We start from the raw sequence: 26,305 nt of genomic DNA, 5'->3' as shown, positions 1-26,305 counted from the left end.
ATTACTTTATATAGCTGGATTTTACTTTTTATCGAAATCAAATTCGATTTTAATAGTGGCTGAATGCTATAATAAGTTCTATTTGCAGCAGCTATTCTATAGGTAATTTAAACTGACATATCATTACTTTCTGTTATTACTGAACCCAAATATTTGAACTGCTGGACTCGTTCAAAGGTTTCTTCATCTACTGTGAAACTTTGGCTGTTTCCCAATTTTTGTTTATCTCTGGCAACAATTAAGTATTTTGTTTTAGTTTCATTTGTTTGTAGTCCCATTTTCCTTGCCTCCTCTCTCATTTGTCTATAACCTTCTCTAAGGCTTCTCTCAGTCCTTGCAATACAGTCCACATCATCTGCAAAAGCTGTAGACTTCTATTCATAACAGTCCACCTCTGTTTATAATTACATTTCGTATTACCCTTTCAAGGCATAGGTTGAAAAGCATTGTTGATAGTTGATCTCCTTGTCGTAGTCCTTTGGTAATCCTGAACTCAGGTATGAGTTTGCCCTGTATTTGCACTACCCATGGTATTTCTGAGTGTCATTTTAACTAATCTTATCAGTTTAGGTGGAATTTGGAATTCCTTCATGATTTAAATAGCTTATCTCTATCGATGTTATCATAGGCTTGTTTAAAGTCCACAAACAAATGGTACAGATTGATATTGAACTCGTAGCATTTCTCCATTATAGTTCGTACTGTAAAAATCTGGTCTGTTGTTGATCTATCATACCTAAAGCCACATTGGTAGTCGCCCAGTGTTTTTTCTATAAAGGGTTCCAATCTAGTTGCCAGTACCCTCGCAAATATTTTATAAATTACTGCTAACAGTGATATTCCTCTATAATTTTGGCACAGAGACTTGTCATTTTTCTTATGTATAGGAACGATAATAGCAGCATACCATTCAGTAGGCATAGATTATTTCCCATACCTCTGACAAGCACTTATGTATTTTGATTAATAGTGATTGCCCACTGTATTTTAATAGCTCAACTGGTATTCCATCTTCACCAGGCTTTATTATTTGTCATTCTCTTTAGGGCTAATTGTGGCCTTGCAAGAAGACTTGAATAAATTGAGTGATTGGGCAAGCAAATGGGGGTGTGAGTTCAATGTTGCAAAATGTAAGGTTTTAAAATTTGGAAAACAAAGATGGGATGCAGAATTTATGCTTGGTAAGAATATATTGTTGGAAGTAGAGGAAATAAGAGATCTGGGAGTGATAGTGGATAAAGATCTAAAATTTAGGGGTCACATCGCCAAAATTGTGAAGACAACACAAAGACTTCTGGGAATGATGAGGAGGACACTGACGTGTAGAAGTAGGGAGATTCTTGTTCCATTGTATAAGGCTTTGATTAGGCCACACATGGACTATTGTGCCCAGATTTGGTCACCTGGTTTTCAGAAGGATGAGGAGATGTTGGAAAGGGTCCAAAGGCGACTGACTAAGGTAGTTTCTGACCTCTGGAATGTCGAGTATGAGGAAAGATTGAAAAGATGTAATTTGCAGAGACTAGTGGAGAGAAGGAAGAGGGGAGATATGATAGAGACCTACAAGTTGGTAAGGGGTTGCTATAGGATCAATGGTGGAGAAGTTCTACAGCGAATAGTGGGAGATCAGGGGAGAACCAGAGGTCATCCCTGGAAACTGTATAAAGAGGGTGTGAGTAGGGGAGTGAGAGGCAGGTTTTTTTCGTGCAGAGTTGTGAATGATTGGAATGCCTTGCCTGAGAGTGTGGTGTCTGCAAGGAGTTTGAATGTGTTTAAGACCCGGTATGATGAGATGTGTGTGAGATAAAAGGACCTCCTAGATGAGTCTTTGACTCCATGAGGTCTTGTTTAATAATAATAATAATAATAATAATAATAATAATTCCACCTCGTTTAATTCTGGTGCTTCCTCTGTCTCAGCTTTTCCCATACTTGCCAGGGGTTCCTTAAACTCGTCTTCTTCTGGAACGTCATTTTCCAAGCATGTTTTGTCCTGAAGGAGATCTTCAAAATATTCTGCCCACCTTCTCAAACTGTCCTCCTTTCTGCTGAGCAAGTTTCCCTCATGGTCTCTGCAGAAAGTTGTTCTGGGTTGAAATCCACCTTTAATTTCCTTTATCTTATTATACATTTTCTTAATTTGTCCTGTAGTCTTCAAAATCTCAATTTCATTTAGCCTTGCCTTTTCCCATTCACGTTTCTTTCTTCTACAAATCTTTTTGGCTTGTTTTCGTTTTTCTCTATATTCATTCTCATTTGCTCGAGTTTTTCGTCCAAGCATCTTTAGACGAGCTGTATTTCTGTCTTCAACACATTTTCTACATTCCAAATCATACCATTCATTTCTTTTATCATTGTTTCTGAATCCCAGGACTTCTTCAGCCACTTTAGAAATTTTATTCTTGATCCATTCCCATTTTTTATCTATAGTCATATTATTTATATGTTCATTCTCATTTATTTCTTCTCTCAATCTTTCAATATATTTTTGTCTGATTTTTCCATCTTTTAATTTTTGGATGTCATATCTTGGTGTTCTCTTTCCTCTACCTATTTATTAATTTTTATCCTTTGTTTATATTTAATTCTTAACAAGTAATGATTCGTATCACAATCTGCTCCTCTAAAACTTCTTACATCAATGATATCTGTCGCATGTAGTCTATCAATCATCACATGATCTATCTGATTTTCCGTTATTCCATCCGCTGATCTCCAGGTAACTTTATGTACTTTTTTATGTGGAAAACAGGTTGTACATATGATCATATTTTTGCTACTTGCAAAATCAATTAGTCTCATGCCATTTTCATTACTTTCTTCGTGTGTGCTATCTCTTCCAATTGTTGGTAGGAAAGTCTCTTTCTTTCCTATTTTGGCATTCATGTCTCCTAGAACCATTTTTACATCATGTTTCAGTGCCTGATCATGTATCTTTTCCTAATTCATAGAAATTCATCTTGTCTTCTTCACAAGAGTCCTCAGTTGGTGAGTTTGCACATATAAGTGAAATATTGAATATCTTAAACTTTATTCTCAGTACACAAAGTCGTTCATTAACTGGTCTAAAATCAAGAACCAAGTGTTTCCATTTTTTATTAACCAAAAATGCTGTGCCAAAGGCTTTTTGATCTCCTCCACTGTAAAAAATAGTAACTGGTATCAAATATGCCACTTCCTTTCCATCTCACCTCCTGCAATGCTGTTATCTGCACTCTATATCTCTGTAGTTCCTCACACACTCTCTTCAATGTTCCTGGTCTGTTCAGGCTCAAGACATTCCAGCTTCCAAACCAATATTCGTAATCCTTTTTCTGTTGTCCAAGTTGTTCCGCAAAGTCCGTCTGGCTAATTTTCCTTTTGACTTTCTTAACAAATGAGTTTTTAAAGGACAGGGTTGTTAGCCCTGCACCCAACCTTACAAGAAGGAACCCGGCTATACCCCCGGGTACTGGGTACCCATTTTAGTTGCCTTTTACGACATGCATGGGCTACATTGGGACTATTCTTCAACCCTGGTCACTACACGGAGTATTATTATTATTATTATTATTATTATTAAACAAGACCTCATGGAGTCAAAGACTCATCTAGGAGGTCCTTTTATCTCACACACATCTCATCATACCGGGTCTTAAACACATTCAAACTCCTTGCAGACACCACACTCTCAGGCAAGGCATTCCAATCATTCACAACTCTGCACGAAAAAAACCTGCCTCTCACTCCCCTACTCACACCCTCTTTATACAGTTTCCAGGGATGACCTCTGGTTCTCCCCTGATCTCCCACTATTCGCTGTAGAACTTCTCCACCATTGATCCTATAGCAACCCCTTACCAACTTGTAGGTCTCTATCATATCTCCCCTCTTCCTTCTCTCCACTAGTCTCTGCAAATTACATCTTTTCAATCTTTCCTCATACTCGACATTCCAGAGGTCAGAAACTACCTTAGTCAGTCGCCTTTGGACCCTTTCCAACAGTAAAGCAAAGTACTTTTATGCAGTTCTGATTATATTATCCATAGTTGGTTAGATTACTAAAATTTGTTTGTTTATTTTGTTAGGTTCCAAGTCTTCCGGAAATTCAATCCCGATTGGCATACGTAAGCTGTGTAAGGCAGTTAGAACAAGTGAAACATAGTGATTACTGTACATATATTAGGCCACCTATTGACAAGTATAAAACACTACAGTTTGGCAGCTTTGATGAAATTATGGTTTGTTTTGATTTTTTAACCTTCTCTATGCTAATGCATGTGCTATTTTTTTTTTTTTGAAAATATGTCATTTTAATATCTAATAAATAGCATTCTATTGCTGATAAAAATGACTAGAATATTTGTTTTGTTTTCTGTTAATGAAGGACGTAGGCTACAATCATGGGAAGGCAATATTCACAACTATGAAAACAGGTCATAAATCACTGCATAGTTTCCTTCAAGATGAAAAGGCTGGTTATCACTATAAAGTAAGGTTATTTTTGTGTGTTTTGTTCCTCTAGTTTATTAGAATTGATAAATATCGAGAATTCCATTCATTTAGTGAAATTAAATGTGAACTGCACTCATTATATTAGATTTATGTAGTCAACTACTGTTTGAGATAATTGTTAAAGTTTTTATCTCAAATGGTAATTGACTCCTAGGCCTGTGTAGCTCAGTGGGAGTGGCACTTGTGTCCTCCACACTAGACTGCACAAAAATAGACAAGTTCAAGTCTAGTCACTGGCTATAGGAACTTATTCTAAGCCTTTCTTCGACTGGTTCCTGAGTTAGTCTATCTCTGGCATGAGCAAGTAGGTTTTTTCCTCCCGTAAACTCAAGAAAATTGATTGTAGAACCCTCATTATTCCAAAGAAAAACACGTGTTGTTAAGAATTTTTTACCAAGAGATGGCTGCACTTGTTTGCCTGTCTTTTCATCGGTTGCAGCTTATAATAATGATAGTCTTGGACCAGCTATCTCTGATTGGCTACTGGTGGAGATTGAACTGCCCATTCAGTCCCCAAAAGCTAGAGAGGGTTTAAAGGCCTCACCTACTCCTTATAAGGGAATAAAAGTCATTACCTGATTTTTATTTATTTATTTATTTTAGCTGGTAGTTGATTCCATAAATCTGATATAATGAATACCAGGAATTCCAGTTATCCAACATAAATAAAGCTAGAATTAATTACCGCAGTACTGAGATGTAAAGAATGGCAAAATATTTTTCATAATTTTGTAAGAACTTTTCTTAGTCCGTACCATGTCCAGAAACAATGTCACTTTTTATATGTATCTTGTGTTTTAGGGTTCTGCATTGGATTTGATTTAAAAATGAATATCCACAATGTAAATCTGGATTCCAAAGTATGTTTGTTAATAAGGATTTTTTTTTTGTTTTTCTTTCATATATTTTTATAACATTTAAAGGGAAAGCTTAAAGCAATTTAATAACAGGACAAGTGTCACTGGTGGCTAGACATCTGTAATTTGCAAGATATGGTGTTAAGGTAAATGAAAATGAATAGCTAATTTATTAGTTCTATGAAATAGAGAAATGTTTTTTGCACATTGATACTAGACAAATTATGCTTCCAGTAGTGCTGTTATTGATAATCCTTATATAAACAGAGGAAATTCCAAAAATATTCTGCATAGTTATATCAGTATAACTCACTGTAGCAAACTAACTAAATGATTGGTTAACTTTGTCAAACAAATTATCTGAAAATTCAAGTTAAAATAATTTCACTAATTCAGTTATGATTTACCACCTTGAAGATGATCAGGACTATAAATATGAAGAACTTGTATTTTATTTCCATTTGTGCTTTACTTGTTTTCTTTCTTTGTTGTAGTACTATTGCTGTTCTGAAAGCCAAACTAGCTGTAACAAGGATTGTGAGTGGCTTCATTGCCAATACAAATTGATAGGGGATTTATTAGCAATGAAGTCAATCACTCACAGTTATTTCAGTCTAGCAATAGCAACAACAAGAAAGAAAAGAAGCAAAGTACAACTGCAAATAAAAATGTTCTTCGTATTTATGGTCATAGTGCTCTTCTTTAAGGTGATAAATCCAGGTAATGTGCAAGATCTTCAAGAAGCATTAGTATCATAGGGGCATGTTGTTCTATCAATTTTTATTAGCATTCGACTAATGGTGACAACTTGTGCAAGTCAGATATGTTGCATCAATCTTCAACATGTATGTTACCAGATCTGTTTATTTTCATGCCATATATGATATAGCAAAAAATCAGCTATTGGAACACACTCGTCATCAGAACTGGAGATAGGAACAATGTAAAAGAAGTGAAACTAGCGGAATTTTTTTCAGTACTATATACTATGTTGATATAATTGGTGTTATTACTGAGATGAAGACTAAAACCAGTGAGATGTTGCTAAATAATAATTAAGATGTTTTATTTAGGCAGTAATGATCAGAAAAAGGAAGAAATAGCCGTATTGTTTAATACTAAACACAGAAATAAATTTCTTGAATGGCATGTACTTTGAAAACGAACTGCCACGGCAAACCTACTGAATTTCTATTATTTTTCTGGTCATTACTGACATGTTGAAGTGTAAAGTTATGCACATAAATTTACATGGAGAGAACAAGAGAAATAAGTCTTGTTGATTGTTATTGTTTGATAATGATATCTTCACACTAGTTTAGGATACAAGATTATACAGGACCTCCGTAGCTCAGTCAGTATAGACTGAACTACGTTTCTGAGACACTTTGTTTGGAAAGATCTGGGTTCGAGTCCCGTCAGTGACGTGAAGAACCTTTATCTCATCTCTTTTGACTTTCACCACGAGTTTTGAGAGAATGTGCTAAGGAACTGACAGTGCCTTTGACCTGGCTTTTCAATGAAAGTCTGGCTGCACAAAAGGTGGAAGGAAGGAAGGTAAGATGGTGCCATTGCATAAGGACGGTAGCAGACTGGAAGTGTCTAATTATAGGCCAGTTTGTGTGCCATCAGTAGTTAGTAAGATATTGGAGAAAATAGTGAGGGACCATATACAGCATTGGGCAGATGAGGGTAATGTTATCTGTGAGAGTCAATATGGATTTGCGAAGGGGTGCTCTTGTTTTAGCAATATGCTAGCCTTTAAGGGTGCCACATGATAAGCTGATATTCAAGTTGCAGCACATGGGTCTGGATGTCAGATTGGTCAACTGGATTCAGGATTGGCTGTCCGATAGGTATCAGAGAGTTGTGTATGGTGGAGCAATATCAAAGAGGCAAAAGGTTACAAGTGGGGTTCCCCAGGTCTCAGTACTGGGACCTATATTGTTTAACCTTTATATCAATGAAATTGTCCATGAATTGCAAGGGGATATTTAATTGTTTGCAGATGATATGAAGCTGGGAAGGGTTATTAGTAATAGTGCAGATGTGGTAGCCCTGCAAGAGGATTTGAATAAGCTAAATAGATGGGCAAATGAATTGGGGGGTGCAAGTTTAATGCAGCAAAATGTATGGTCTTGAGGTTTGGAACACATCGATGGGATGCTGCATACTCTATTGGAGGAGCTATACTAGAGGAAGTAGGAGAGACAAGAGATCTGTGGTTGATGATTGATAGAAACCTGAAATTTAGGGGACATATTGCAAAGGTGCTGAAGGTAACACAGAGGATTGCTGCAATAATGAGAAGGACACTGACCTGTAGAGATAAAATGGTTATCATTCCGTTATGTAAGACTGATCAGACTTAGACTATTGTTCTCAGATCTGGTCCGCAGGATTTGAAGGGGATAAATTAACTATGGAAAGGGTACAAAGGCAGATAACAAAGTTGGTGTCAGGACTGTACAATGTTAGTTATGAGGATCGGCTGAAGGAGTGTGGACTACAGAATTTGGTGGATAGGAGGAGGAGAGGTGATAGGATTGAGACTTTTAAACTGTTGAGAAGTGGTTACATGGTTGACACTGGGGAGTTCTTGCACTTGGTTGAACAGCGGGAGGGAGTCATGACAAGGGGCCATCCCTGGAAGTTACGAAAGGAAACTGTGAGAAGGAGGGTGGGGAGTGGTTTCTTTGCATGGAGGGTGGTTGGACCATGGAATGCATTGCCTGATAGAATGGTGAGAGTGAGAACGGTCAATGCGTTTAAAGAGTGGAATGATAGACTTTGTGATTCCTAGCAGGGACCTCCCACGATGAGTCTCTTGACTCCATGGAGGCTTGAATAATAGTAATAGTAGTAAATAATAATAATAAAAAAGGTGAATTAGTCGATCTCATAGGGGTTTTTTCAGTCAGAAACTCAAGTTTTTTGTCCCCCCCAGAACTGGCAAACTGGCCCGTGAACACATGCAACTACAGACATAGGACACACCTGGAGGTATAGAGCTAACCACCTTATCCTCAATACGGTAGCAGTTAAGTGAATAGAAAATCTTAGACACTACAAGGTAAAAGAAGAAGGGAAGGAATAAGATTATACAGGGATTAGTATCGGTGGAAATTTTTCATGTAGTACTATCATATCCTGTATACCCCTTGAGGGTATATATCAGGAATTTGATGATGATTATTATATAGGGATTTTGAAATAGCATGCAATCTCCATTTAGTTTTGAACAGGATAGAAATTAATATCACATTGAAGAGAAAATATGCATGAAACAGCTTTCAAAAGTCGAACTGTAGACTCAAATATTATTATTACGTGACACCTAGGGAGTCCAAAGACTCATCGCGGGAGGGCACCTTCTCGACAACTCTCTGTCTCCACTACTCAATCCACCAACTACAGCGAACCACATCTTCACAAACGGCATCTACTGTCCACCACCACCACCACTAGTATTTTCACAGACAATCACAAACATCCATACCCACTGCAGTTTTCAAACCCGCAGTCTTTTGACTGAACGGCAGATACGCTAGCCACTCGGCCAACCAGGCTGGCTAAATATACTAATATTATTAGAGAAAAATATGAACTTTTAAACTTTGGTTCCTTTGAGCAATTGGATTTAATGTTCTCTGGTGAGCTGGTAACACAACCAGAAAATGCCTCTCCTGTGTTAGGTGGGTATATTGATATAGCCTTCATAGCTAGGGTGGTCCTTCTGGAAGTATGCACTTCCAGTATGCTTTGCCTACATCACCCGTTTCATTCACCTCCATTCCACTGTGAAGTACAGGTTGGATTTGTGGATATGCTGATGATATAATCTTACTAGCAGAAAATAAAGATAACCTAATATATTCAGTAATGCAGCAAAAAAGAAAAATATGAATATATCATAATTTTTTTGCATCTTATGGGTACCTTGGCAACAGTCACTGTTGCCAAGGAACCCATAAGTTGCAAAAAAATAATTGAACAAGTTAGAATCTGGAAGAATAAGAACATAGCAAAGAAACAAAAATAAGAATCTATAGAGGAATAATCAGACCAGTACTTAACAACATTAAGAAAAGTTGAAGGTATAACAATATTAAACAAATTCCAGAACTCACAAATCAGAGAAATTTGTTAAAGGAACCTTTAAATGATTGGAAATGCAAAATAACAGATGGTCAAAGCCAGTAAAGAACTGGACACCAAAGGAAAAGTAAACAGAAGATCAAGAAAAAAATGGCAGGATGGTCTTTAAAAATGGAGGCACAAGTATTCATGCATAACAGAAGAAAAATAAAAATATGAAGGAATATGAAAACAGGAAGAATCAAAACACACACACTCGAGACTCGCTGGAAAAATCTGAAGAAAATGTAGATTTTTTTTTTCAGCTTTCTGTGGAAAAAAGTGTGGGTGACAGTTGTTTGCAAGGATAGGAAAAATCTGGATTTCATTATGAACTCAAGAAGTTAGAGGCAGTCACAGGACTTCAATAAAAAGACAGAAGATAAATCTTATGAAGGTGGAAAAATGTTCTGGAGATCATTGAAAAAACTAAGACATAAAGGGAGGAGTAATGTAAGAGGAATCAGATGACAAGGCTTAAAAACTATAGATAAAGAGATTTTTGATGTCTGATTTTTGATGATGAAATTGCTTTGAAAAATTATTAAATGAGAGCAACGGAAGAGTGGTAGAAAATATTGAAGATGAAAGCAATCAAGAGCATGTATCAGTACTTGAGGTAGAATTGCTATCAGATAGCTAAAATGTGGAAATGCAGCTTGAGGTAGTAATATTCAATCTGAAATGCTTTAATATTGGACATATGAAAGTTTATACTGTGCAGCATTCGATGCTTGCCATGTTTGCATCCAGCAGTTAAAGTTATAGCAGGAAAGAGGCAATGGAGTCCACATCTGCATAAAATGTACACTATGGGAAGACTTGCATGTTTGTGTGATGCCAATATAAGCATTTCTGGTTTCACTAGTAGCAGCAGTAGTAGTGGTGTGTTTAAAAAGCAAGTGAGTGCAGGCAGAGAGACATGAGTATCACTATTGAGGGTGAGGTAGAATTCAAGAATGACTTTTAGATGAATATAACATTAGAAAGTGTAGCAGATTTTGGAGGGTGATGTTAATCAGTTAGTTTAATGTCAAGCAGTTTGTGGGATGTTTGGAGGGGGGGGGGATACTGAGTGATGCAGTGGAAGATATGATGAACGAGTTCAGAGACATGACGCAGGACATTAGTAGTCTCTTAAGGCTAATTGCCATTAGGCAAACAAAGTAGGAGGAGAGAGAGAGTTATGACAATGATAGGAGATAATGGGAGGATCAAGAAAGTAGAAGTAATGAGAGGATGTTGTGATAGTGAGAAATGAGAGAAAGGTAGGTGACAGAACAGAGTTAGTGTTGAGGAGGGGAAGCAAATTTGCAAGGAAGACTGGATTAATGAGAAATGCGATGTGATTCATTGATTCATAGTGTGCAAAATAAAATGCTAGAGGTGCACTTGCCCTTTACGAATGATAATGTAACCATAGCAATTAAGCGTGGTGAACACATATGATATAATCATGATAATGGTACAAATGACTTGAGAGGTAGTGTGAATCATGTGGTGAGAGATCTGTTGTTAATAGTAGAGGTTGTGTAGCAGAAGAATGTGAGAGAGAAGATGTGAATTTATTATCCAGTTACAATAATGCAAAGTTGAAGAAAAGCAGCAATAATGTGTCAAAAGAAAGTCTTGGATTATGTCGATGCCTAGAGTGCATTCCACATAATTCAAGAAGAAAATCCAAGAACCAAGAAGAGAAGTTTATTTAATGAAAGATGAGAACTGTATGCAAGAGATGGACTGAATTTGAACATGGAATGATGCAGACATTTGGAGAGATTGTTGCATTTTGAGCAAGTAAGAGTATTAGGGCAGGGAAACTAGAACCGTTTGGGAAGATTGGTGGAATGGATATTCTCTTGTAGGGATAGTCACTTGCGAGATGGGAGAATGTATGGTATGTTGAAGTCAAATGAAGCCTGAGGTGGGGGAAACAATAGGTATAGGAATAATTATAATAAAGTGATATTCTCTATACAAACCAGGAGTCTCAGGAATAAAGTGAATGAAGTGGTTGGATTAATAGCCTTAGCCTATTCGAATATTGTTGGGATCACAGAAGTGTGTTTAACAGAAGATGGCATCCTGACAAAAATAAAAGTTTTTATATATATCTGATCCACACATGAAAGGCCACGAGATCTATAGCACATTAGTGGCATATGTGGGCAAGAGCAATAGAAGAAAGGAAGAATCTGTTCATATTTTCCTTAAACAGCTGAGGGTTGTAATCTTTGGGGAAGGCAAAGTGGGAAAGACTGTTCCAAAGAACAGAGGTAGATGGAATGAAAGAGGAGGCAGTGAAGTTGGTTCGATGGGTTTCAAGATGGACTGTAACAGGGTGTTGGTTAGCAGTGGCTCTTGTTTTAGTGATTTTGGAGGAGAGTGGAGGGATAATAGTGGCCAATTCAGCAGAGCACTGTCCATGAAAGTATCTAAGAGGCACAAGGCAGAAACTGAACCTATGTCAGAGAGGGATCATTAATTAGCCATATTGTTCTCTTCTAGATAGAATGGAATAATCTTGGAGAAGGTTTTGGTGCTCCACCCCAAATATGAGAGCAATATTCCATGACTGAGTCGATTTGAGCTTTGTATAGAGTTAACAGCTGTAAAGTAGTATCTTATGCCAAAAAAGTACACCAAGCTTTAGTTGAAATGTGGTTGTACCAGGAAAGATCAGAGTGGCAGGTCAGTCCAAGACCTGCACCTCTGATCTCGTATCCCTCCCCCTTACCTTCAGTAAGGGGGAGGCATACGAGCTCTTTCTTATGAGAGATAAGACAGAACTGAGTTTTGGTGGCAGCACTGAAGTTTACAAGGTTATCCATGCCCCACTGGGATATAGCTAGATATGAGTTCAAGTCCCTGGTCATAGTTGATCTTGAGGATTCTAATACTTCAGCACTCAAGGTTTGTCAAATGAAAAGGAAGAATGGAGTGTACTGTCATTGGCATATGGATAGGATTGGAAGTCTGTGAGAGCAGGTCATTTATATACAAGAGGAAGAGAGTGGGTGAAATAACAGAACCCCGGGATACTCCTGCATTGGTCGGGAAATCCAAGGAGAGTAAACCATCCGCTATGACACACAGTGAGTAACCAGAGAGAAAGTTGGTGATCCAATTGCAGAGTGAAGAAGGGGCAGACCATAGAATGGCAGTTTGTTAAGTAGGCTCCTGTTCCGAACCCAATCAAATGCCTTTGAAATGTCAAGAGCAACCATGTGAGTTTCTCCAAATTTCACCATAGCTTGAGTCCAGAGGTGAATGGTGTAAGCAAGAAGATCAGCTGTAGATTGATACGTCTCTAGGTAGTTCAAGAGTTGGTTGTCTATGACCTTCTCCATAATTTTAGAGAATTCGGAAGTTAGAGCAATTGGACGGAAGTTTGTTGGTCGATACATTTTGGAAAATTATGGAGACAACTACCATGTTTGAGTAAAACTTTAGTTTAATATAAACCAAAATCCACACTCAACATTTCGACCTTTATATCAAGGTAATCTTCTGGATCATATATACTATATAGAAGAAGAAGCTGCACTGCAATCTACATGGTTTGCCAAAGTTACTGACCAACCGTTACAACAATTATTGGCCTGACCTCTGGTGGGAAAAAAAAAACCTTACTACATCGACACTAGAGTCCTATTATTATCTATTGGTTATAACATTACATTGGGCTGAGGAGCAACAAGTCTATGTATATATATATTAACAACATGATTATATATATAAATTCCAACCAGTTAGTACGGAATGGTTTCCAGTACTAGCCGAAGGTTGCCTAGAGTCCTGAAGTATGCTAAATACTAAATATTAAGTAGGCTGAATGTGTGCCATCCAGATTCTTGGAATTTTCATGCCACCATTATTGTTGATATTTGGGTGGTTTATCAGAATTTTGCAGGCTTCCTTAAATTTTCTTTCATACCAGGTTTTTGTATGGTGTAAAGAGCGGGTAATTTTCCATTCGATTTGGTGTAAGCTGTTGAGAGAGTGATCTGAGATGCCTGCTTCACCAAAATGGTTATATTTAATGTGTCTTATGTGTTCTTTCTTATGTATAGGGATTGTACGTCCTGTTTCACCAATGTATGGTAAGTTACAGGTTCAGTGGATGCAATAAACTCTAGGATGTGCCAATAGGAGGAGAGGATCCTTAGAGGAGTTGAATATGTAGGTGGTTTAAAGGTGGCATTGAGTTTGTAATGGTGTAGGATTCTGTTGATTTTTTCTGATACCCCTTTAATGGTTTTACTGTAATCTAGATTTGGTTATACGGCTATGGTTTTACTGTAATCTAGATTCTTTTTTGATGATGTTTTTATGAAGTACTTTATTAATAGTATTTTTGTCATAGCCATTATTTATAAATGTGTCGCTGATGATTTTTAGTTCCTGGTTCAGAACTTGCTGGTTAGAGCAAATTATTATAGCTCTGTTTTTAAGGGTGTTAATGACTCGATATTTTTGTGATGGGTGGTGGTATGAATTAGCATGTATGTATTGGCCAGTGTGAGTTGGTTTGCAGTAGACCATGATGGATAGACTGCCTGAAGGAAGACGTGTGACCAGTGTATCCAGGAATAGGAGCAAGTTCTGATTTTCAATTTTGATAGTAAATTGTATGCATTCGTGTTGTTTGTTCAGGTGGCTAAGGAATGTGTTTAGCGCTTCTTGCCCATGTGGCTAGATAATGAACACATCAACATATCTAAGCCACACTGTAGGTTTTAGAGTGAAGGAATCAAGAGCACTTTGCTCAAAAGCCTCCATGTAGAAGTTAGCAATTGGGGGGGGGGGGGGAGGAACAGTGGTGAGCCCATGGCTGTACCTTCTTTTTGTAGGTAAAATTTATTTTGCCACACTAAGTAACTGGAATGTAGTACGTGGACAAAGAGGGCTGTAATGTCGGGTGGAAATTTGTTCCTTAGGAGAAGAATTGTGTTATTGATTGGGACATTTGTGAAAAGGGCAGAAACGTTGAAACTGACTAATAAGTCATCTTTGTCAAGTGTTATGTTTTTAATTTTGTTTATAAAGTGTTGTGTGTTCTTTATATGCTCCTAAAAGAAAGGATTGTTGGTTGAAGTGTACCTTTCTTTGGGATGGGCTGGATGTGGACCTGTTTCCATGAAAAGGCATTAGTGTAGGTGTTAGTTCTGGGGCACAAATTTTTGAACACAATAGGTGGGATACCACCAGGAGCAGATATCTTTTTGTGTTCAGGTTATTAAGGATTCTTCAGATTTCTTTTTTTCAGAAGACTATGGGAGACATGAAGGGAGCCATTCTTTGTGGAGTAAAAGGCCCTGGTCTTCAGTGTAAGAATTCGAAGAGAAGATTGATGTAGGAAGTTGGCCTTGTCTTTTGGTGAGTTGACTTCAGTACCATCAGGGTATGTGGTGTCATGGAAACCTGGATGGGCAAAAGTTGTGCCCAATGGCCTTGACAAGGAACTAGAAGGAGTGTCTGCCATTTGGACAGGAGGCAAGTTTACAGCATCTTGTACTTGGTGATGATTCTTTTGCAACTGTTGTGAGCTGCAGTATAGGCAGAGAGGGCAACTGTAGTTTTGGTCTTGAGCCAATTGTGGTAAGCAGAGGTTTTTTATTTTACAGCATTGTCACACTTTTTTGAGAACCAAGGCTTTGGATGGTGGCTGAGAATTTGGAATGGAATAAGGGATGAAAGCCTTCATTCCTGTGAGGATGCTTTCTGTTATTCAGTCTGAGCAGGTGTTTGGATCAGAAGAACAGAAGCAGTAGTTGGACCATGGGAAGGAGGAATTGAAGTCATGGAAGTCCTCCCAGTTGGTGATCTTGTAGTGCTGAAGGACACAAGACTAAACTGGTGGGTGGAGGTTGTTCTATGGCAAAAGAGACTTGTATGAGGTTGTTGTCTGAGTTACCAAGAGGAGAACCAACAGTCACAGTATACCTGGAAGGGGAGCTTGTTAGGAAGAAGTCAAGTGTGTTGGCAAATCGGAGGGGGTTGTCAGGTATTCTGGTAGGAAGATTGATGATTTGAGATAGGTCATTACTGATGGCAGACACCTCATCATCCCAACCCGCTTGATTGGTGAAACTGGAGAAGGGAAACCAGTGTTGAGTTGTGCACATTGAAGTCTCCAAGAAGGATAAACTCACTATTTGGGTATTTTGACTGCAGAAAGTTCAGCTTTAATTAAGGAGTGGTAACTGAAGAGGTCAGAGTGGTTGATGGCATTTTTGAAAGCAATAGAGGGAGCATATGAAAATGGCAGGTTGATTTGATAGAGAAAATTTGAGCCCAAAGCATATCAAACATTGGGGATTTTAGGATTTGCAGTCTCTGGCATGGTATGTCAGGTCTGACAAATTATTATTATTATTACCCCAAGACCTCATGGAGTCAAAGACTCATCTGGGATTTCCTTTTCTCACGCACACACAGCTCATCATACCATGCCTTGAGCACATTCAAACTCCTTGCAGACACCACACTCTCAGGCAAGACGTTCCAATCATTTACAACTCTGCACGAAAAAAACTGGCCTCTCACTCCCCTACTCACACCCTCTTTATACAGTTTCCAAGGATGACCTCTGGTTCTCCTCTGATCTCCCATTATTTTCTGTAGAACTTCTCCACCATTGATCCTATAAAAACCCCTTGCCAACTTGCAGGTCTCTATCATATTTCCCCTCTTCCTCCTGTCCGCCAGACTCTGAAAAAATTACATCTTCTCAATCTTTCCTCATACTCGACATTCCAGAGGTCAGAAACTACTTTAGTCAATTGCCTTTGGACCCTTTCCAACATCTTTTCATCCTTCTGAAAAACCAGGTGACCAAATCTGGGCACAATAGTCCATATGTGGCCTAATCAAAGCTTTATACAATGGAACAAGAATCTCCCTACTTCTACACGTCAGTGTCCTCTGCATCGGTCAAGATGCACTAGGTGTTGCTCTTGTGGCGAAAAGAGCTGTGTAATGTGTAGTTTGGACAGTAGTTCTGGTTTAGGCCACAGATGCTGAAGATGATGTGGAAATTTTTTTTTGTTAAGTTAATGTTGGTGGGTTTGGTTGGATTTCTGTTGTTTTTTATGTTTTTATAGTTCTTTTTAACTGTTTTTTTATGGGAGAATTTTTTTATGGGAGAATCTGAAGTAAAATCACATGAGGCATGCAGTGAGAAGTGACACACTTTCAAACATACCCTCATAGAGTGAACTTGGTGTCCTGACCATACGAGGCCTCGACATTTCCCCCTGCAGCTACAGTATTTGGTGTCTCTTCAGTCATGAACTGGAAAAATACGTGGTTACAAGATTTGATGCTGGCTGATTGGGAATCCCCCAGATTTGTTGCTAACTGGTTCAGTTCCATGTAATAACCAATGAGCAGCCTGCTGAACCATTTCACTGTTGTACCCTCGAATGGGGGAGGATCTGCACCCACTACAGTGAGATTAGTATGTCATTGAGGGTATCACTCTCACTGCATGTGGGGGGGGGGGGGGGGAAGAAACCAGAACCCTGACCTGCAGGTCTCTAATAAGCAAGGTGGTGGTATTTCACTGGGTGATGAAAGACATCTACCACGTAGAGGTCTAGTCAGCATTTTTTCCAACTAGGAAAGATATACTTATTCGACAGCAATGCCCACCAGGTTCGGCAGAGTCCCATTTGTAGAAAGAGGCTATAACAACACTGGAAGGTGGGGATGACTTGACTGCAAGAGGCTATACAGGGTGTTCGGGATAAATTTGACATATTTATAATTAATTATATTTTTCCGTAAGTTACATGTATTAACACACACTTCTCTTCATTTAAAAGTTTGGACCCTTCTTCATTCATATACAAGATGTCAGAAAGGATGGATAGCTGGAACCCACCTGAATCGTGGAAGAGAATAACTTGTATCATGATGATTCGTGCCCGCCATCAAAATAAGGATATTACGACTGCTGCCCAATGCTCCCTGAATACAGTAAAAACAATCAGGCATGAACTAGAGACTTGCAATGGTGACTACGAGGATGTAGCAAGAAGAAAGATCCCTAGCAGACGATCTGATTGCGTTCGTACAGCAGAATTCCTCGCAAATCTGCAGGAACAGGTGTTGAAGAACCCTGGCATTGGAATTCGGGCTTTGTTCGTGGAGTTGCTAACTGTAGTCAAGCCCTGGATAACAAGGGTAGCCAATGGTAGGCCGTATGTATGGCAGCAGGATTCGACCCCTTGCCACACCTCTGGGAAAAGTCAAAAATGGTTGTCTAAAAATTTCTACGACTTCACCAGTCCAAATGTTTGTCCTCCAAACTCCCCAGACCTTAACCCCATGGATTATTTTGTATGGGGCGCAGTTGAAAAAGACACCAATCGCACTTCCAGTAATACAAAAGCCCAGTTAATGGATAAAATTAAAACAGTTTTTGCGGCCCTTCCCAGGCAGACTGTAGCATCAGCTTGTTCGAGGTTCCGAAGCAGAATTGAAGCTGTGATCGATGCTAATGGTGGTTATTTTGAGTAAATCTTGTTGATAGTATTGTAATTAACTCTGCCTGTAATGTTTTTTTGTCAATTCATTAAATTTAATAGATACAAAGAAGATTTTCTTTTTCCTTACGAAACTGTCAAATTTATCCCGAACACCCTGTATATTGCACATTGACAGCCTTTTTGTAGCCTGTAGTAATAGATAGATATATATAATATATCATATTATAATAGATTAATTATATTAAAAAATTTGGAATGCAAATATCAAAGACAAAACAAAAATCATGGCTTTTAAAAGAACCATTTCCAGTCAGAAGTAAAATCATAATTGAAAATAAAATTTTAGAACTGCTTCAAATACCGTAGATGTGCTGTATCATATACAAAAGAAGCTGGCATTGACATCAAAATATCAAATTTTCTAAAGATAACAGGAATGATCAATAATATTTTCAAACCTAATCAAGTTCAAAAGCATACAAGAATAAGAGTTTATAAAGTTCTGGCAAGAGACCTTCTCTACTGTATGGAAGTAAATTATGGACCATAAAAACTGAAGAAATGAAATTCCTGTGAAGGGCAGCAGGCTATACTCTGTGGGACAAAAGAAGAAGCACAGAAATACGTAAAGAACTAAAAATAGACTCAGTATTGGACAAAGTATATGATTACCGAAAGAAGTGGATTGAACATATCGAAAGAATGGAAAGTTCAAGACTCCCCATAAAAATACTCCATACCATACCACCCAGTTGGAGGATATAGAAGTCGGGGACGACCAAGGAAAAGATGGAGAGAGACCGAAACAGGCCACTGGGCCTAAATCCCTGAAAGGATGATGATTACCCAACCCATTTTAGTTGGGCGTGCTGTTGTGTCGCTTATGCACCTGCCCTGCAAAATTCATGTCAACTTGACCATATGATCTCATTCTTATCGATGTATGAAAGTTTTAAGAGTGTTTAGTGCATCAGCATGCATCTTAATTGGTCCAATACAATTGATTCTAGGATACATTTGAATACTTTATCAATTAATTGTAACCAAATCTGTATAGAGTGGGGGACAATGTGTTAAACACATATTGTGAAATAGAGAAGTGTCTCATGCATTCAGTTTTTGCATCTTTGTGCTTTCTCAGTAAATTTGGAAGAGGAGGATGAGACTTACCGCCTTCTACTACAATCATACAATCTGCAAAAGCTCTGGCAGAAAACAGGACATTGAGTAGATCATCAACACTGTTTCCCATTGTAAATATGGGCAAGAAAGTCATAAATTATTTATAGAAATTATATAATAAAAAAGTTGTCTATATCAATGTTGTTTATATCAGTAACACATCATTTCACACTTCATGCATGCAAAACAGATGAAACTCAGAAAACAAAAACAGCAACTCATGACAAATGACAATGCTTTCAGTTGGATTGGTTGAGAATAACCAATCACACTTATGGATTTCTGGGCTATTGTATCAGCACACACCCTACCTGGGGTTTAAAATCACGGGAAGCTAAGAATTGGGCCACTGCACCATCTGCTCAAAGGTGTCCATATTTGAGACTGCATACCCAGGCTATTAATGCGAATGTGATGCAATATTTAAATGCCAAAAAGTGTCCTTTTCGTGAAGCATTCGTATATTGTGTTTAATTTTAGGAATCATGCAAAGCCAGGAAACAATTAGGGGAGTCTTTAACAGGAATAAGTGCAAAAATATAATATCAGTGAAATTGCTATTCCGTGGGTAGGGTGTGCACCATACACCCTGAATATACACTCCTGATATAGTAGCAGAGGGATTTAGTAGAGGGATGTAACATATTTCAACAGGATAGGAAGGGTAATTTGGGGAGAGGAGGAGCTGTACTTAAGCGATAAGTTGTGCCTTCTTGGAGTGTAGAATTTGGGAGCAAATGGTACTCATGGTTTTGAGAGCATATGGGGCAAGGTTGATATAACAGAATATATATATATATATATATCAGGGAACACAGAGGGAGGAGATGATTAGGAAGTTTGGCAAGTGCAAAATAAGTGATCAATATGGGAGATTTTAAGTACATCACTATCAATTTGAGAGAGGAAGTAGCATGTGGTAGAGAGCATGAAGTATAAAAGTTTTGGATTTTGTCCTAAAATCAGAGGATCTGGTAACAGATATCATAATCCTCCCCACTCCTGCAATATGGAGAGAGAGACCACATAGTCCTGACACAGAAGATGGATAAAGATGCAGAGGTGTCAAAGAGAATATTTATGTGGAATTATTATTGCATGATTATAATAATCATAGAAATCAGTTTGGGAAAGTTCTATAGATGGAAGAATTGGAAGGGAGAGAGATCACAGGTACATGGGAATAGTGAAGATACATATATTAGTTGCAATGGCAATATATATATATATATATATATATAACCCAAGTGTGTGTGGGGGGGGGGCCTTTGGTGTTAAGTGGAGGAATAATGAAATCAAATGAGAACTACAGATGTAAAAGAGGTTCAGAAAAAGTATGAAGAGCTGGGTGGAGAGCAGTTGCATGAGGAATAATAAGACTCAGGCTAGAGAAATAACAGTCATTATAAGGAAGATAAAACTAGATGAGAAGATATTAGCTCTGCAACCAAGAAATAGGACTTTTAGGTGGAGAAGTGATTGCAGAAGAATGACATAGTGGAGTTGTTTAGTGATCACTTTATTAAGATATTTCATCCTTGAAAAGTAGGTGTGTTACTAGTAGAATGGGGAAGGTTCAAATCTTGGAAGTACAAGAGGAGAATGCTTTTATTGACATCCTGTGGTGGATGTTAATAAGGCAGTCAGATAAGAGGAGATTGCAGCACGTTTTAAGAGAATGTGCTAAGCAACTGACAACTTCATCAGTCTAGCTTTTCAATTAAAAGTCTAGCTATGGGAAAGGTGCTTAAGGAGTGGATTGTCAAATTATTGACCATTTTGTATTTTGTCTGCAGTTAAGATTTTGGAGAAGTTAATGAGAGATCATGTACAACATTAGGCAGATAAGGACAATGTTATTTATTAGGGTCAGCATTGATTTTTTATGGGCATTCTTGTTTTGATAATTTGCTTGCATTTTTATCATAAAGTAAGACGAGACGTTGATGAGGCATATACATCTTTCTTGACTTTACAAAGACTTTTGACAGGATGTCACAAGATAATCTGATATTTAAGTTAAGCATATGGGTTTAGGTATTAAGTTAGTAAACCGGATTGGAGACTAGCTGTCTAATGTTTGTATGCAACCAGAGAGTTGCATACAAAAGGAGCTATGTCAAGAAAGCAGAAGGTCCCAAGTGAGTACCACAGGGATCACTACTGGGACTGCTGCTGTTTAACTTTTGTCAGTGACATTGTCAGAGGATTTCAGGAAGATATTCAATTGTTTGCTGATGATGATGGGAAGCTGGGAAGGATTATTAGTAATAGTACCAATGTGGTGGTGGTTCATCAGAAGGATTTGAATGAGCTGGACAAATAGGCAAAGAGATGAGAATGTCAGTTTAATACAACTAAATGTAAGGTCTTGAAATTTGGAATCCACCAATGGGAAGCTATATACTCTAGTATCAGAATTGTATTAAAGGAACTGTAGGAGGCAATGGATCTTGTGGTGGTGATTGATAGAAATTTTAGAACATATAAAGCAAGCTTTTTTGACATTATGGAATTCCCTACTTTAATGAACTGTTTACTCTCATATCGATCATCGATTTCTTGTTTTTACTTTCCAATTTTCATTCAGACTTATGTTTTTATCCATTTTACACATTTTTACTCAATCTTGCATTATATAGTAGTTTTTTAGTCTTTACCTTTTCATATTTTGAATTGTATCTATTACTTCTATAACTTGGTTTTTTTAATTATTATTCCCATATCCTGAGTTCCATCATTAATTTTATTTCATTGGTTTTTATTCAGTATTTTTCATATCTCGGTGTTTATGTATTTTTTAAATCCATTTTATGTGTGTTTTATTCACTATTTAAAGGAGACTAAATTTATACAGTTAATTTAGTTTTCATACTATTTCCACATGTCAGAAGTTAATAATATCATGAACGTACCTGGTATTTTTATATAGATGCTTTCTTTTCACTAATATAACTTTAACCACATCTCATGGCATAATCATAAATCAGTTGTAGCCAAAGCAGTTCATTAAAGTAGGAAACTCCATATCATAAAAAGCTTGCTTATATATACATTCTTGTATTTAAACTAAAGGAGCAACATGAATCTAAGTAATAGAATTTTAAGTTTAGGAGACATTGCAAAGGTGCTGCAAGTAACTCGGAGGATTACTTTTTTTTGCCACTCTTCTGTCGCTGACCAGCAGAGATAGAAGAGTTTGTGATTCTGCTGTGTAAGGCCCTGATCAGACCACATTTGGATGTGCTTGAATTTGGTCATTGAATAAATTAAGGGAATAAATTAACATTGGAGAGGGTGCAGAGATGAATGGTAAAATGCTATTGGGACTGTACAATGTTGGTTATGAGAATAGATTAAGGACATATGGACTGCAGAGTATAATGAATGGGAGACAAGGTGGTGATATGATTGAGACATTTAAACTATTGCTAAGTAGTATAGGATTGACACTGGGAAGATCTTTTGTGTGATGGAACAGAGTGACGGAGCAAGGTCATCTCTAGAGGTTGCAAGTGGAAAGGATTAGAGGTGGCTTTTTTTGCATGGGGAGGAGGTTGGACTGTGGATTGCATTGCCTGATGGGGTGTTGAGAGCACACGTTTAGGGAGTGGTGTGAGACTTTGTGTTGTCTTACATGGGTCTCCCACAATGAGTCCTGTGATTCCATGGGACTTCTGATCAATAATAATAATTCAGAAGGTTGAATTACAGATGATTAGAGTGGAGATTCCAATATTTCCCATATATAAAATGAGAGAGAAAACTGAATATAAGAATTACGAAGTAATTTCTCTGCTGAATGTTCCAAGTAAGATTTCTACAAGCATACTTGCAAAGGTTAAAAATAAACTGTGCATGAGAAACTTGGGAAAGAACAAGGGTTTAGGTGTTGGATGTTTTTATGAGCATACTTATTGCAAGCACACTTTACAAGGAGTGCAGGAAGAGAGAGAGTGTTCCAAATACTGAGTACTCTGGATGTCAGTAAAGCTGTGGAACTGGATGGTATTTCCCCATGAATTTTGAGTGAATGTACTAAAAAACTGACAGCTCCTTTGACCTGGCTTTTCAATGAAAGTCTGGCTATGGGAAAGGTGTCCAGGGAATGGAAGGAAAGTAAGATAGTGCCATTACATAAGGGTGGTAGCAGACTGGAAGTGTCTAATTATAGGCCAGTTTGTGTGTCAGCAGTAGTTGTCAAGATCTTGGAGAAATTAGTTAGGGACCGAATACAACATTGGAAAGATAAGGGTAATGTCATCTGTGAGTCAACATGGATTTGTGAAGGGATGCTCTTGTTTTAGTAATATGCTAGCCTTTTATAATAAAGTTACAAGAGCAGTAGATGAGGGAAAGGCATATACTGCCATTTTCTTGGATTTAGCGAAGGCATTTGACAGGGTGCCACATGATAAGCTGTTATTTAAGTTGCAGCACATAGGTTTGGATGTCAGATTGGTCAACTGGATTCAGGATTGGCTGTCCGATAGGCTTCAGAGAGTTGTGTGTGGTGGGGCAGTTTCAAGGAGGCATGGGTTACAAGTGGGGTCCCACAGGACTCAGTACTGGGACCTATATTGTTTAACCTTTATATCAATAACATTGTCAGTGGATTGCAAGGGGATATTCAGTCATTTGCAGATGATGTGAAGCTGGGAAGGATTATTAGTAATAATGTAGATGTGGTAGCCCTGCAAGAGGATTTGAATAAGCTAGATAGATGGGTAAATGAATGGGGTGTCAGTTTAATGCAGCAAAATGTAAGGTCTTGAGGTTTGAGATACATCGATGAGATGATGCATACTCTATTGGAGGAGCTATGCTGGAGGAAGTAGGGGAGACAAGAGATCTGGGATTGATGATTGATAGAAACCTGAAATTCAGGGGACATATTGCAAAAGTGGTGAAGGTAACACAGGATTGCTGCAATAATGAGAAGGATGCTTACCTGCAGAGATAAAAGAGTTATCATTCCGTTGTATTAGACCCTGATCAGACCACACTTAGACTATTATTCTCAGATTTGGTCCACAGAATTTGAAGGGGACTAAAGACGGATAACAAAGATGGTTTCAGGACTACACAATGTTAGTTATGAGGATCGGCTGAGGGAATGTGGACTGCAGAGTTTGGTGGATAGAAGAAGGAGAGATGATATGATTGAGACTTAAACTTTTGAGAGGTACTTACAGTGTTGACACTGTGGAGTTCTTTCGCTTGGTTGAATAGCAGGAAGTAGTGATGACAAGGAGCCAACCTGAAGTTATGAAAGGAAACTGTGATTAAGAGGGTGAGGAGTGGTTTCTTTGCATGGAGGATGGTTGACCCATGAAATGCATTGCCTGATAGTGGTGAGAGAGAGAACAGTCAATGAGTTTAAGGAATGGTATGATAGACTTTGTGTTTCCTAGGACGGAACTCCCACAGTGAGTCTTGATAGACTTGTGTTTCCTAGGAAGGACTTCCTGTGATGAGTCTTTTGACTCCTTGGAGGCCTAAATAATAATAATAATAATTGTTGTGATTAAGGTTTGGTCGATAAGATATGGTTTCAGCACTTTCTTTGAATAAGCATTCGTATTTGTACATAGATCTGTGTAAGAGTTTGACTTTCCATTGGATCCTGTGGTTGCATTTTCAATTCCATGCCATACCGGGCTAGATTAGTGCAGTTTGATAAGTCAAATATGCCTAAACATCACCTGCTCTTCATCCCTCTATGCTCCCTGACTTGTAGCAACATCCCACAGAGGCTGATGCTATCAGCACCACCAATTCATCTCCTTTATTCCAGATACTCTTGCCATTAATATAAAAAAAAAAAATCAAGCCATTGTCACCGTTTCTATACCTATCTTTATACTAAACAGTCATAGAAGTTGCAAGGTACAGCATTTTTCCACAGGAAAATTATCGGGGTGAATTCAGCATTACCCGAATTCCCCCCCCTCCCAATCACTTATTCCCACAAGAGGCCATCCCTGCTACCATCCACCCTGATAATTCTAGTTTCCTTGCATTGTTCTCTCCAGATGCCTACCTTCCTCATTCAATTGTAAACCATCTCTCGCATACAGTTCCTTTCTGTCTTCAAATGCCCTCCAAACATTCACATATTCCAAGCCACTCTTTTTGACACATTCTGGTTATTATGCTATTTATTATTGATACTCTTCTCTGCAGCTCTGCATTATCATACCTGGGCAACACATGCATTATCTTCCCTCTCTCTCTCTCTCTCAGTGTTCTTCCATACAAGCTCAAAAGCATGAACCTCTGATCTCTTGCCATCCGATTCAAACTACCTCTCAAGTCATGCCCACCATCAATCATCTCATCTACCCTTTCACCTTGCTTAATTGCCATAGTCACACTTTCTGTTGTTCTTCCAGCACTCCTTAGGTGTTCCTTCTTGCCCATCACAGATCATCAAGTCTCCATACATCACATCTCTTACCACTCTGTTTCTTCCTTGCTCACCTACATCTCTCTCTCTCTCTTCCCCCCCTTCTCTAACACTTTCTTACTTTGTTCCCCTGCTTACCTGTTGTTCTGGTATCTCTCCATCCCTTGTTCCAGCACGCTCTCACATTTTTCTCGTTCCCTCTCTTTTACTGATTCTCCTATTCTCTCCTCTTCTATCATCCCACCTAACTCTTTCTCACTCCTATTCTGATTCGCTTTGCATTCATCATTTTCAGTCACTTAATCTCTTCTTTCATGCTTCTCAACTCATTCCCAAGACATTCCACCTCCTCTTTCAGTGCATCAATCTCTTTCTCTCTGCAAGCTGCCTACCTCTTACTTGCCATTCATCCTCCCAGTTAACATCATCTTCGAAAACTTCACAATGATACATACTCGCTACTTTTATTTTTTCATTTGCATTCTGCTCATTATCCTCACTCTCAGTCACACTATTATCCATGGAATTTTGCCAAGGCATTTGACAGGATTCCACTTGCCAAGATATTACACAAACTCAGAAGAATGGGTATGCAAAGTAAACATGAACCTGCATTGTAGAGCAGTTGATTGACAGTTATCAGCAAGTTGTGTTTTCTTGTAATTAATGATATGAGGATAGTCTTGGCAGGTGATATTCTGTTATTTGTTGATAATACTGAGTAGCAATGG

General features: G+C 38.2%; 1 protein-coding gene across 2 annotated transcripts in view; it reads left to right on the top strand.

The window, feature by feature from the left end:
- Positions 1-26,305, top strand: part of sws (patatin like phospholipase domain containing sws) — a 945,916-nt gene that overhangs the window by 841,988 nt on the left and 77,623 nt on the right. For both annotated transcript variants that reach the window (XM_090396526.1, XM_090396525.1), the window contains exons 30-31: positions 4,068-4,220; positions 4,367-4,471. In XM_090396526.1, coding sequence (XP_090252652.1) covers positions 4,068-4,220; positions 4,367-4,471 — 258 coding nt within the window. The remainder of the gene's footprint in view (positions 1-4,067; positions 4,221-4,366; positions 4,472-26,305) is intronic.

This window comes from Typopeltis vanoorti, chromosome 8 (assembly GCF_054136105.1).
Source record: "Typopeltis vanoorti isolate ZY-2024b chromosome 8, IOZ_Tvanoo_1.0, whole genome shotgun sequence".
Lineage (NCBI taxonomy): Eukaryota > Metazoa > Arthropoda > Arachnida > Uropygi > Thelyphonidae > Typopeltis > Typopeltis vanoorti.
Note: the sequence above shows the minus strand (reverse complement) of the source record. Positions and strands in the feature narration are given on the sequence as shown.